The sequence below is a fragment of the Panthera onca genome, chromosome B4 (genome assembly GCF_046562875.1).
Source record: "Panthera onca isolate mPanOnc1 chromosome B4, mPanOnc1 haplotype 2, whole genome shotgun sequence".
Taxonomy (NCBI): domain Eukaryota; kingdom Metazoa; phylum Chordata; class Mammalia; order Carnivora; family Felidae; genus Panthera; species Panthera onca.
Genome location: NC_138345.1, coordinates 135,069,726 through 135,083,426, shown reverse-complemented (window position 1 = coordinate 135,083,426; position 13,701 = coordinate 135,069,726). Strand labels below are relative to the sequence as shown.

Below are 13,701 nucleotides of genomic sequence, written 5' to 3'. Positions count from 1 at the left end.
ATCGAGCCCCGCGTCAGGCTCAGGGCTGATAGAATGGAGGCTGCTTGGGATTCTCTTCTTCTCTCTGCCCCTCCCCTGCTCTCTCACATGCACGTGCTCACTCTCTCTCTCTTAAAATAAATAAATAAATAAATAGACCAACAAACATGAAAAGAAAAAGAAAACAAAGTCTAAAAGATACACAAAAAATTCTAACGTGTTATCTCTATCAGGTAATAGACTGACCTGAGAAGACTATTGGGTGATTTTTCTTTTCTCCTATATTTTCTCTAGTTTTTCACACAGAGCTTGTCGAGCCTGAGCCCTGGCCGTGTTCTCACTCCCATCAGCACAGGCACGGCCCCCTGCCCCCCTTAGAAATGGGAGAAACGATCAACACCCTCCTCCCCGAGACACTCAGAGGCTCGTGCTTCCTGCCTGCAGCCCATTTCCCAGAGGGGAACACTGAGGGATCAGGACTGCAGGGTCCTTATGAGAACAAGTACGGCTGGGTCAGCCCCTCCTGTAGCAAGACGCCCTCCACGCAGCGGGTACTCAGCAAATGTTCATCACTGTGGCTTCAGATTATTTGTCTTTTCCTGCCCACCTCTCGATGCCACTAAGCGGCCCCAATAGTCCCTTTCGCTGAGCCTGTCTGGGTGCCGTTGGTCACGTGGGACAGAGAAAATACATCTCTGCATCTCTCGCTGTCTGCCTCCGTGGGGAGGGCCATTCTGCCCTGGCCCAGGGGCTCAGTAGTGCTTTGTGAGTGGGCGATCCCTTCTGGTTGACAGAGCTCTTTGGCCCCCAGTTTAATAACAGTCCCATGAGGTCAGTTAGGCTGCCCACTGATTGGAGGAGCCCCTTCTATCTTCTGTGATCTGTGAACGCATGAGGCAAAGGCCCGTGGTCAGAGGGCCCATGTGAGGAGCACGCTGATGCCCCTGGGGAGTCCGGGAAGGCTTCCTGGAGGAGGTGGTACCAGGCTGAAGGACAGGGTCACGTGGGGCCAGCCGGATGAGGCCGGTGTGAGCAGAGAGTGGGGAGCTGTAGGTCAAGCAGGGGGTCAGCATGGGCGAGGCTGTGGAAGGAGCGGGTGTGACCTGGGGAGCAGTGTCTCCGTGACCCAGTTTACGGATATACAGCCCGAGACGCCAGAGCACAGAGAGGCTTGGCCGAGGGATGAGGGTGGCGGGACCGTCAGGACGGTCCGTCCCTGCTCTGCGGTTGCGTGTGCCCGGCCTCGTTTGCTCGCTGTCCCCGCTCCCGCTTACAGGGGGCACGTCTCCCACAGCGCTGGGCGCCTTCCGCAGACGCCGTTTGTAATGAACGTCTTGTCTGCAGCTTTGATCCGCTCTTCCGGCGAGGTGGGCAGAGCGGGGCGGGGGTTTCTGGGAGTTTCTGGGAGTCTGGCTCGGCTCCGCCGGGCCCCTCCCCAGCAAGCGCCGCCAAGTGCGTGGCCCCCAGCGGGTGGGATGACGAGCCGTCCCTGCTGACCGCTGGGCCCTGTCCCCCGCAGACTGAGAAGGACATCCTGCTGCGGCCCGAGCTGGAGGAACTGAGGAACGAACATTCTGCTCGCTTCAAGCTCTGGTACACGGTGGACAAAGCCCCCGAAGGTGAGGGGAGGAAGCGCTGAGGGGGCCGGGGGCGGGGGGGGGGGTGTGGGAGGCACTGGATCCTTCCCGGGGTTGAGCCTTCTGCACCCTTCGTCTCCAGTGGTGCTCAGGGTGGCCGTGTGCGAGGGAGGTAGTATGATGCCCTCTCACAAAAATGGGGAAGGAGGGATCAGAGAGGGGAAGTAAGTGTCCCACAGCACACAGCTGGAAAGCACCAGAGCCGGGGCTTGAACCCACATCCTCCTCCCCCAGAGCCCAAGGCCCTCCCTGGCTGCCCCGCCTCCCACCAGACAAAGAAAGTTGGCCTTTCTCCCCTTGGTGGGGGGCTCACTCTGGGGCAGGTCTTCAGGGTCACTGCTGGGGTTGGGGGCAAGTGCCCCCGCTTTGCACTTTGTACCCTGTAAGGCACGTTACGCCCATTTTCTCCCTGGGCAGCGGCTGGAGGCCGGGCCGGGCTGACTCACCCTTACCCTCATTCGACCTGTCCGGGTAGGCTGTTTGCCAAGGTCATGTAGGAGGCAGTGGATGAGGGCCACCTCCAAAACCCGAACCGAGGCTGCCCCCTGGGAGTTAAATTCCGCTTCATTCTCCCGCTTTGGGTGGAGACGTGGGTACGGGAAATACCTGAGTCTCTTCTTTGCTGTGAGAAAAGCAGCAGGTCGGGCTTCTTGGCCGGTGGTCCTGATGGCGTCTGGCTGCAGGGTTGGGAGCCTGCAGGGAGGTGGTGCAGCCTCGGAGACCCCCACTCCCTCCAGAGGCCCCTCAGCCAGCCGTCCTTCCGTGTCCTTCCTTCGCGTCAGGCTGCAGCCCCACGAGCCGGGCCTTTCCGCTTTTCAAGAGAAGCAGGGCCCTGCATTTTCATGGGAAACTTCTAAGTGGTGGGAAATGGACATTTTTGAAGCATCCTTAGGGCACCGGCGTGTGATGTCATTCGCATCCGCCCCCCCCCCCCCCCCCCCCACCGGCGTCCACCTCCCCTGGAACCAGGCAGACACGCTCTAGGGGCAGGTGCCCATCTCATGAGTGGGAGGAGCCACCCTTCAGGGTTGACAGATCGGGTCCTGGGCCTCCTGGCTGAGACCTAGGCTGGGATGTAGGTGAATTGTGGACCGGACGGCGGTGCCCTGAGGCCCCTCGCTGGCCGGCCGGCCTGGACCGGCCCATCCAGGCTCCTGGTGGAGCCCTCGCTCTGTTCAGGAAGCCAGCTTGGCCCCGTGAGTTGACGCTCTCGTGGAGGAAGATGCACACGAAATAGGTTTATTAGCACATTATAGAGCAGGGGACCTAACCCTTGGGCAACAGCAGGATTAGGGGCGCTGACCGTGCCATCGAAAAATCTGCATATCTTTTTTTTTGTTGTTTATTTATTTTTGAGAGAAAGAGAGACACAGTGCGAGCGAGCGGAGGAGGGGCAGAGAGAGAGAGGGAGGCACAGAATCCGAAGCAGGCTCCAGGTTGAGCTGTCAGCACAGAGCCCGACGCGGGGCTCGAACCCATGAACTGTGAGATCATGACCTGAGCCAAAGTCGGACGCTTAACCGACTGAGCCACCCAGGTGCCCCAGCATATAACTTTTGACTCCACAAAAACTTAACTACTAAAATAGCCTGTTGACCAAAAGCCTTGTCGATAACAGCCGATTAACACACATTGTGTGTATTTTTACACACCGTATTCTTACGATAAAGTAAGCTAGAGAAAGTGGTATTAAGAAAACCATAAGGAAAATATATTTACTGTACTGCACTAACCGGAAAAAATGTACATGTAAGTGGACCCGTGCTGTTCACGGGCAAACTGTAGAGTCCGGCAGGGAGGGGTGGCAGGAGCACTGGTTCCTGGAGTTGCTCTTTTTTTTTACAGTAAAGAAAGGAACATTTAGCTTGTATTTGTGTCTCCCTGGAAGTCGGGGGCGTGGGGGAGGGCGGGAATGAGAGGAATGGGAGAGGTTTACTCCCTTCTGGTTACAGTTTCTAGTAGCAGTGGCGGGGGGGGGGGGGGGGGGGGGGGGGCCTCCTTGTCCCCGCTGCCTGCGGAGGAGGGGCCGGCGCTGACCCCTGCTGGTGGCACACACCAGAGCGCGGCCTCCTGGGGGCTGTTTAAGGGGCACCCGTTACCCGCCAAAGGAGGAGCCGGGCTGGGTCGTCTCCTGGCACTTCACGCTTACGTTTATTGTTACCCTGACCCACAGTTCAGGAGGAGTCGAGGTGTTGCCACAACGTTAGGTAGAAGCTGAAATTCTGGGTGTCACGAGAAAGATGGTGTAACAGGTGGGCAAGGGCCGTTGTGGAACTGAGTGAAGGAACGGGGCCTGGGGCCAGCTCACGTGCAAATGCAGCTGACCTGTGCAGTACACGTGTAAAGAAAAACGCACCATTTAAACAAAATCCTTGTCAGTTTGCGATGTCTTCTGTAGCCGCACGTTTTACATACTAGCAAATACAGCTTAGTCCCGTGCATATTTTTAAAAATAAACTTATACCGGAGCGCCTGGGTAGCTCAGTCGGTTGAGCGTCAGACTTGGGATCAGGTCATGATCTCACCACTTGTGGGTTCGAGCCCCGCGTGGGGCTCTGTGCTGAGAGCTCAGAGCCTGGATCCTGCTTCGAATTCTGTGTCTCCTTCTCTCGCTGCCCCTCCCCTGCTCGCTAGCACTCTGTCTCTCTCAAAAATAAACATTAAAAAGTAAAATAAACTTAGACCAAAAATAAAGTCAAAAGAAACCTCTACCTCCTCCACCCACCTCTGCCAGCCCCCTCCCCTGCCTCTGGCAACCAGCAATCTGTTCTGTGAGCTTGCGGTTTTTTGTTTTTGGGTTTTTTCTTTCTTTTTTTTTTTTTAAAGATTCCACATGTAAGTGACTCATACGGTGTTTGTCTTTCTGTCGGACTCATTTAGCATAACACCCTCGAGGTCCATCCATGTTGTCACAAATGGCAAGATGTCATTCTTTTTATGGCCGAATAATATTCCATTGTATTGAAGGGGTTCAGGTCTCACCCACACCCCTCCCCTCCAGAACGTGCCACCTTGGCATGTGGGTTATTTTGAGCTGAAGGCACTTGAGACCCTGTTGGGCTCAAGAGAAACTTTTGTCCCTTCCTCGACCACACAGAAGAATCTAAATTGAGGGTCTTTCCGGGGCACCTGGTGGCTCAGTCGGTTAAGCGTCTGACTCTTGATATCAGCTCAGGTTATGATTTCTTGGTTTGTGAGTTTGAGCCCCACATCGGGCTCTGCACTGACAGCACGGAGGCTGCTTGGGATTTTCTCTCTCTTTTCTCTCTGTCCCTCCCCTGCTTGCTCTCTCTGTCTCAAAATAAATAAAAATAAACTTAAAAATAATAAATAAATAGGGGGTCTTTCTCAGAATGAGGGCTATTGTCAGAGGTAAATTTTATCTGAGTGACTCATCTGTATGGCAGGGCAAATATCTAATAAACATCCCTTCTTACCCTGCCGTGAAGTACATTCCCTCCCTCTGAAGTCTGACGCCTGCCCCCTTCTCCGGGTTCAGAATGACATATAGATCTCATTTTGCCTGACTGCCTTTGGAATTTCCATGTCTGTGTGGATTCCCTGTATATAGGCTATTAAATTTGATTTTTGCCTATTAAGCCCTCTCATGTCAACTTGATTCTTAGTCCAGCTAGAAGGACCTTTCAAGGGAAAGGAATTCTTGCTCTGTGAAAGCATTTGTAGCATAATTTCTTTTTTTTTTTAAATTTTTTTTTTTTTAACGTTTATTTTTGAGACAGAGAGAGACAGAGCATGAACGGGGGAGGGTCAGAGAGAGGGAGACACAGAATCTGAAACAGGCCCCAGGCTCTGAGCCGTCAGCACAGAGCCCGACGCGGGGCTCGAACCCACGGACCGCGAGATCGTGACCTGAGCCGAAGTCGGCCGCTTAACCGACCGAGCCACCCAGGCGCCCCATAATTTCTTTATCCATTCATCCATCAGTGGACATTTAGTTTGCTTCCATATCTTGGCCACTGTAAACAATGCTGCAGTGAGCACAGGGTGCAGATATCTTTTCGAGTTAGTGTTTTCATTTTCTTTTTTTTAATATTTTATTTTATTTTTGAGAGGTGGGGGAAGGGGCAGGAGGAGAGAGAGAATGGACCCGAAGCAGGTTCGGCACTGTCGGTGCAGAGCCCAGTGCAGGGCTCGAACCCACGAACCCTGAGATCGTGACCTGAGCCAAAGCCAGCCGCTCAACCAACTGAGCCACTCAGGCATCCCAGTGTTTTCATTTTCTTCGGATAAACACCCAGAAGTGGAATTGCTGGGTCATAGGGTAGTTCTATTTCTAATTTTTTGAGGACGCTCCATACTGTTTTCCACAGTAGCTGCACTCGCTCGTACTCACGGTACACAAGGGTTTTTCTCCACATCCTCTCCAACACTTGTTTGTCGTCTTTTTGATGGTGGCATCCTGACAGATGTGAGGTGTGCTTTTGGATGGAATGTTCTGTAAACGTCTGTTAGGTCCATCTGGCCTAGTGTGTCGCCTAAGGCCAATGTTTCCTTACTGATTTTCTGTCTGGGTGACCTAGCCATTGTTATAAGCAGGGTATTAAAATCCCTCGCTCTTACTGTATTGCTCTCTCTTTCTCCCTTTAGATCTGTTAGTATTTGCTTTATGTGATCAGGTACTTCTACGTTGGACACATAAGTGTTTACCGATGTTACATCATTGTGGGGTTGACCTCTTTACCATTATGTCTCTCCCATCTTTGTCCCTTATTTACTTCAGCTTTCTTTTCGTTTCCACTTGCACAGAACATCTGTTTCCGTCCCTTCACTCTCGGTCTGTGTGTCCTCCCAAGTGTCTAAAGTGCGTTCTTGTAGGCAGCACATAGATAGGTCCCGTTCGTCTGTTTTCGTGCAATTTCAGTGTCGTTAACGCAGTGTTCTATTAGTTTCAGGCGTACAGGGTAGTGATTCGGAAGTTCTATACGTTACTCAGCGCTCATCACGAAACGTGTGCTCTCCATCCCTTCACCGTGTCACCCAGGCCCTCACCCTCCCCTCTGGCCACCATCACTGTGTTTCCCACAGTTAAGAGAGTCTGTTTTTGGTCTCTCTGTTTTTCTTTGTTGGTTTTTTCCCTAAACTCCACTATGATTGAAATCGTATGGGATTGTCTTTCTCTGACTGCCTGATTTCACTTGGCGTAATACTCTCTAGCTCCATCCATGTTGTTGTAAATGGCAAGATTTCGTGGCATCTCATGGCTGAATAATACTCCCTCGTATATACGTACCACATCTTCTTTATCCGTTTATCCTATCAATGGACGCTTGGGCTGCTTCCCAAGATATCTTGGCTGTTGTAGAGAACGCCGCTATCAACACTGGGGTGCATGTATCCCTTTGAGTTAGTGTTTTTGTATTCTTTGCGTAAATACCCAGTAGTGCGATTTCTGGATCATAGGGTCATTCTGTTTCTAATTTTTTGAGGAACCTCCATACTGTCTTCACAGCAGGTGCACCACTTTGCATTCCCACCAGCGGTACGCAGGGTTCCCTTTTCTCCACATCCTCGCCAACACCTGTCGTTTCTTGTGTTTGGATCTTAGCCATTCTGACAGGTGTGAGGTGATATCTCATTGCGGTTTTGATTTGCATTTTCCTGATGGTGAGTGATGATGAGCATCTTTCCATATGTCTGTTGGCCATCTGGATGCCCTCTTTGGCAAAATGCATATTCACGTTTTCTGCCCAGTTTTTAGTTAGATTGTTTTCTGGATGTTGAGCTGTGTCAGGTCTTTATATACTTCAGACACTAACCCTTTATCAGATAAGTCCTTTGCAAGCGTCTTCTCCCATTCAGCGGGTTGTCTTTTAGTTTTGTGGGCTGTTCCCTTTGCTGTGCAGAAGCTTTTTATTTTGATGTCGTCCTAATAGTTTATTTTTGCTTTTGTTTCCCTCGCCTTAGGAGACATACCTAGAAAAATGTTGCTATGGCTGATGTTAAGAGAAATTCCTGCCTGTGCCCTCTTCTAGGAATGTTATGGTTTCAGGTCTCACATTTAGGATCTTAATCCATTTTGAGTTTATTTTTGCACACGGCATAAGAAAGTGGTCCAGTTTTATTCTTTTGCATGTGGCTGTCCCGTTTTCCCAACACCGTTTGTAGAAGAGACTGTCTTTTTCCCATTGTATATATATTTTCCCCCCTCAGACCAACAGCAGCCCAGTGCCCTGTCGAGGCTTTATTTGACACCACTCCCATTGTATATTCTTGCCTCCTTTGTTGAAGATTAATTGACCACATAATCATGGGTTTATTTCTGGGCCTTCTATTCTGTTTCACTGAACTATGTGTCTGTTTTTATGTTGGTACAGATGGGTCTTGTTTTTTATCCAGTCACTTTTTTTTTCTCTAATTTTTTTATTTTTACATTTATTTATTTATTTTTGAGACAGAGACAGCACAAGTGGGGGAGGGTCAGAGAGAGAGGGAGACACAGAATCCGAAAGCAGGCTCCAAGCTCTGAGCTGTCAGCACAGAACCCGATGAGCGGCTCGAACTCACGAATCGTGAGATCATGACCTGAGCCGAAGTCAGACGCTTAACCGACTGAGCCACCCAGGCGCCCCCACTCAGTCACTTCTGATTGGAGAATTTAGTCCATTTACGCTTAGAGTAATTATCGATAGATACTCACTGCCATTTTGTTAATTATTTACTGGCTGCTTTGTTCTGGGTCAGCCAGGCTGGGGCAGGGGATCACGGCACACGTTTGCTTCGGATCAACCTCTTCATTCTTCGATGTTTGTTGAAAGAAGGGAGGAATTCACAGCACAGCAGTTTAATGGTCAGGGGGAGGTGGTTTGGGGTAGGTGGGCGGTCGTTGGTCAGTCACACGGCCACACTGGGACTCACCTTGTCTCCCGCCTGCAGCCTGGGACTACAGCCAGGGCTTCGTAAATGAAGAAATGATCCGGGACCACCTTCCGCCCCCGGAGGAGGAGCCGCTGATACTGATGTGCGGCCCCCCGCCCATGATCCAGTATGCCTGCCTGCCTAACCTGGACCGCGTGGGCCACCCCAAGGAGCGCTGCTTCGCCTTCTGACGGCCAGGCCCTGGCTGCTCGCACGCCTGCCCCGCACACTCACCGTGCCCCGTCCACACCCGCCCTCCCCGCCGTTGCTCTTTAACCTGCCACATCTCCCGCTGCGGCCCTGGGTGCAGCCCGCCCTGCCTGAGCTGCGGTGGTGACCCCGCTGGGCTGGTTCCCCCGAGGGACCCCTTTGGGAGCAGGGTTCTGTTACAGGCAGGCCACCTCCAGCCACCATCTGGCCCTCTTCAGTTCTTACCCATGATGCTCAGCCCTGGCCCCGCCCTGCCTCCACCCCACCCACCCACACACTACTAGGCCAAGGCTTCCAGCACTGCGATCCACCCACCCCTCCCAGGGCAGACCGCAGTCTGGAAGCAAACACAGGTGGTACGGGCAGCCCAGAGCTGCAGGTGCCAGGGACCCCCCCCCCCCCCCCCCAAGCCACCGGCTCGGGACCCTCACCTGCCACCCCTCACTACCTGCTCTGGGTCACAGCCACCTGACACTACATAACAGGTAATGCCAAAAAGTGCTCTCGGCAGGGACTGTGGGGATGAGAGTCTGCCCCCGCTCCAGCGCCCAGGCAGGCCCCGCCGGCAGGGAGCTGGGCTCTCCCGGGGCTGGAGCAGGAGGAGGAGACTGGCCCACCGGCCCAGGGCTCCTCCCCGGGGACACGCGGGCCCTCCGGAAGCCTCGGCATTTTCTGCGACACACCTTAACGTTCGGGCAGCTTTGGGAGTTCCAAGCTGTCGGCCCAGCAGTCTCATGGGCTGCCTCTGGGCCCTGGGCCCCCAGCCCTGATGGCAGAGCTGAGACGATGTTTATTTATTCCTCTGCCCCAAACCCGCCCGTCCTGCTGCCTGCGCCCCAGCATAAGGGAGTTTGAGCAGCGTTCTCAGTGACCTCAGTGTTGCCTTTAGACGAGGGTGGGTGAGCCTCTTGCGTATCGGCTTTTCCAGAATCATTTATGAGCAGAAAAGACGTTGAAATAAAACTTTGCTAATACTAACCCTTCTGGGGCTCCTGGAGGCTCTGTGACTTGTGTCATTGCGGGGACGGTGGGGGGGGGGGGAGACAAGAAGGGGCTCGGCACTTATTTCAAACGTGTGTTTGTGTTTGTTGTGTGAAGTCTGGACAGTACGGAAAAATATACACGGGAGAAAAGACACCGGACATCCAGAGGCAAACGCCGACCGCCCTGGTGAAGCCACGTGGCCCACCCGAGGCCGCCGCTGTTGCCCGTGTCACACGGTCTCCATAAGCCCACATGGATCATGATTCATTATGCAACAGATCCCCTGGGGTTGGACAGCCGGATTGTTTCCCACCTGTGGATTTTGAAAATGACAGCGGCTCTCTTCACCCTCCTGTCAGATGACTTGTTTTGTTTTTTGAGGATAGATTCCTGGAGACAGAAAGCTGGGCCAGGGCGTGGGGACACTGGGGTCCAGCCTTTCAATGCCCCCGCTTTTGCCCAGCCTTAGTCATGTCATCTCAGCCATGCGAGAAGCCCTCTCCAGCCCTGTCCTGTACAGCTCCGTGTGTCTGCACTGTTTTCCTTTTTGCTTTCCCCGCTGGTCGGCCCTGAGAGGCAGGGTTCATTTGAGGCTCGGCGACGAATGGCCTCAGGTTGGAGGGGAGTCCTGAGTAAGGCAGGTATTGCTCCCCCCGTGGAGGGCTCCGAGGGGGTCCACTAGCCCCCTCGTGCCTTTGTGTCCCGTTCAAGTGCTGGGGACTCGGCCGCGGCTGCCCCAACACACCCTCCCCGACTACTGGGGCACTGGTGAGAAAGTCCTAAGCCAAGTACCAGATGGTGTCATGAGTGAAACGGTAAATGCCAAGACAAAGTAGGCCACAAGGCAACGTGGGAATGAGGGCTGGTTTCTCTGAAGAGACAACGAAGCTGGCTCTGCAGGGATAGGTGTTCAAGGTGGCAGGAACGGGGAGTGCAGAGGCGTTGGGTTTGGAGCAAGCTTGTGGGATTAACGTCAAGAAACAGATGGAAGAAAGCAGGTGGCTGAGGGGACAGCGGAAATGAAGCTGGAAAGGAGGCAAACCAGCTGTGCTCTAGAGGGTGTGACCAGCAAGTGCAAAGGCCCTGGGGCAGAGGTCTGCCGGATGGCTTCAGGAACTTTGTGAAGGTCAGTGTGGCTGGAGGGGAGAGGGGAGTGGGGGGTGGGGGTGGGGAAGTGCACTGGAAGAAATGCCTGAAGCCAAGCCACAGGCCCGGGAGCCCCTTTTTCCTCTCTTCTCTTACCTCTGTTCTGGCCCTGGCCTGCATCCTGGAGCAGGGCTGGGCTCCTTGGGGCAGCAAAGGGCTTGGCCTGGGAATCCCTTCCACACCCCTACCATGTGCTGGGGATTCTGCAGAGCACTGGACTCGCGTTAGGTCTCCTCAATCCTGGTCCCTTTTGGAGGATGAGAAAACAGTCCTGAGGGTCAGAATGTACACCTGCCTGAGCTCACAAAGGGCTGTTCCCAGGAGCTGAGAAGGGCATGGGTTGGACCTGGTCTCTACCCTCTCACCCGGTCTCAGTTTCCCCACCCATAAAATGGGTGAGTGATCATGAGTCTCTACCCTCTCTTGACTCCCACCCTTTCAGAGTAACATTTACAGGGGCGCCTGGAGGGCTCAGTCGGTTAAGCGTCCGACTTCAGCTCAGGTCATGATCTCACAGTTCATGGGTTCGAGCCCCGCGTTGGGCTCTGTGCTGACAGCTCGGAGCCTGGAGCCTGCTTCAGATTCTGTGCCTCCCTCTCTCTGCCCTTCCCCCACTCATACTCTGTCTCTGTGTCTCTCTCAAAAACAAGGAAACATTAAAAAATTAAAGTGACATTTATAACAGACCCTTTTAGCCTCCTGAAGTGAATTCGCAGGTAATATCACCGGCCTACACACAGAATTTTAAAAAATCAACACAAATCTCCAGCTATATTGTAAAAGAGCAAGAAAGAAAAGGAACTTACAAAATGATGCATTTTGTGCACACACATTTCAGTGTGTGAATGCTGGCCCATGTCCCCCAGAAGGAGGGTGGGCAGGGGTGTGCCCAGGCGCGGAGTCCCTGGACTGTCACAGCCCCTAAATGCAACCTGACTCCAGGACCCGGATTTCGCAGGCGGGGCAGCGTTCTTGGTGGGTTTCCAAACAAAGCAGGACCCAATTCCTCTGGCTATGGCGCGGCTGCATTCCCGGCAACCCCGTGCCTGTTCACACTGGGCAAAAAGTCCTGCGTGCTCTTCTTAAGCGAAATGGAGCGAAGCCCGGGCTGGGAGAACCGTAACAGACCTCACCCCTCCTGGAATGCCGCAGGCGTGGGGAGGGCCCACGCCTCAGGACTGCCCCACCCTAGCCCCCAGCCGCCACGTGACAGGATTCCCGGATCCGTGTCCCGCCGACCAGCCGACACCACCCTACGGAGCTCCGAAATGCCTCCCGGGGAGGGCCACCCGCTGACAGCTGATCTCAATTCTTTACCTTACTGGACTGGCTTAAAAAATAACCCCTCGGTCACTGTTTTACATCGCCCTGAAGGCGTGTCGGGGCCTTAACTCCCGCGGTCCCCTGGCCCCTCCCTCGTTCCTCTGCACCCGCCCAGCAGGCGAGCCTGGGACCCTCCCTTCCTCTACCTGGTCCCCCTCCCCGCCATTCCTGGAAGGAGGAAGGAAGGGAGAGGCTAGAGGTCCCGCTCTAGAGCTAAGAAAGGGAAGGCCAGCCAGCACCCCACCGCGGCTGCGCGGATGGGACTTGGATTCCCTTCCTCGGTCTGGTGCCCAGCCCTCCAGCTTTATCAGCCCTTGCCCGCAGAGCTTCGGATGCCAGTCTGAATGGTGGCGTGTTCGGTCGACAGTACAGTAACTCCGCTGGCATCACCGGACTGAGAAATTAGTAACTCAGCACGGGACGTGCTCTTGGCTGTTCTAAAGACGTTGCGTGCATTATTATGATTTTCTTTTTCTACCGATCACGCAACAAACATATTGGACACTTACCTCGTGCCGGGCTCAGCGCTGGGTCCTGGGGCGGCCTCTTCTATAGCAAAGGCAATTCCACGAGTCCAAGATTTTCAGTCTATCATGCAACCCTCGCACCGACCTGCTATTTGCCCCATTTTATAGACCAAGCAAACCGCAGCATAACGAGGAGAAGCGACTTGCTGGTGAAAAAGCCATACCGCCACGAAGCGCGGCTCGAGGGGACCCAAGGGGTCCTCCAGCTGTCACCCCGTGAGCTGCAACGCGAGCGCCTACTGTGCGCAGCCGGAAGCCGCAGGCATCTTTCGCTCTAACCCACGACTTATTCTAGGATTCCAGGGGCAAGAAACTGGCTACGGTCGCCAAGCGGAAGGCAGTCCATGAATCACTATAATCGAAAAACCGGGCCAACTTAGCAAGACAAAAACAAAAAAACAAAAAACTGGGAATAATAAAAGCCAAGGGCGGGGCTGACAAGCACAAAAAGACCCTTCTGCAGCCAAAGCTCTTACTTCGCAAGAAACCACCTACTCTAAAAACTGACTTTTAACCAAGAGACACTTGTCTGTTTTTTTTCCAGTGATTAGAAGGGGGACGGGCAGATCGCGACTCCCAGGCATCCCGCAAAGTAGGCGGGTCACCTTAGGGGCAACCTTTACCCGCTCAAAAATTCGTCTCACATTAGCAGTGAGGATTCGGGCGTCACCCCGAATCGTTATTTTCCTTACTCATAAGTTTAAGGCATAAAGAAGAGCGCCTGTTACTCCCAGGGTAATAAATTCCATTCTCATTTGCCCTACGGTGACTATCAGAGTCGAGCATTGAACTAAGAGCCCGATTCCTTCGCAGTGTGTCTCACTCGCTAGTTAAGTTTTTATGTCGCTTTCCATTTTATTTCTTCGTCTGAGGAGAACAGGGAACCGTAGGCCCCCCGACCGCCGTATGCAGATAAGCAGCTGGCGTCGCAAAGCCTCACGGGGAGCACCGCCCCTTCCGGTTTTTGCCCTGGTGGAGTTGTCGCGAGAGTTCGTCGGCCGAACGCCGGAAGCAGCTAG

General features: G+C 53.7%; 1 protein-coding gene, 1 long non-coding RNA gene and 1 other non-coding gene across 4 annotated transcripts in view; 1 reads left to right on the top strand and 2 right to left on the bottom strand.

The window, feature by feature from the left end:
- Positions 1-9,680, top strand: part of CYB5R3 (cytochrome b5 reductase 3) — a 27,615-nt gene extending 17,935 nt beyond the window's left edge. Inside the window, exons 8-9 of the mRNA XM_060656176.3 lie at positions 1,499-1,598; positions 8,511-9,680. Coding sequence (XP_060512159.3) covers positions 1,499-1,598; positions 8,511-8,683 — 273 coding nt within the window. The 3' untranslated portion in view covers positions 8,684-9,680. The remainder of the gene's footprint in view (positions 1-1,498; positions 1,599-8,510) is intronic.
- LOC132693632 (uncharacterized) lies at positions 9,590-13,701 on the bottom strand. Of its 2 annotated transcripts, none has more exons than XR_013556620.2 (2): positions 12,665-13,701; positions 9,590-11,103 (listed from the first exon to the last, which is right to left on the bottom strand). It is a non-coding gene; the product is annotated as an uncharacterized LOC132693632 (long non-coding RNA). The 2 variants fall into 2 exon arrangements; XR_009616903.3 differs by having other exon boundaries at positions 9,590-11,079.
- On the bottom strand, positions 13,242-13,391 carry LOC132660542 (U12 minor spliceosomal RNA). The gene has a single exon (XR_009601855.1). It is a non-coding gene; the product is annotated as a U12 minor spliceosomal RNA (small nuclear RNA).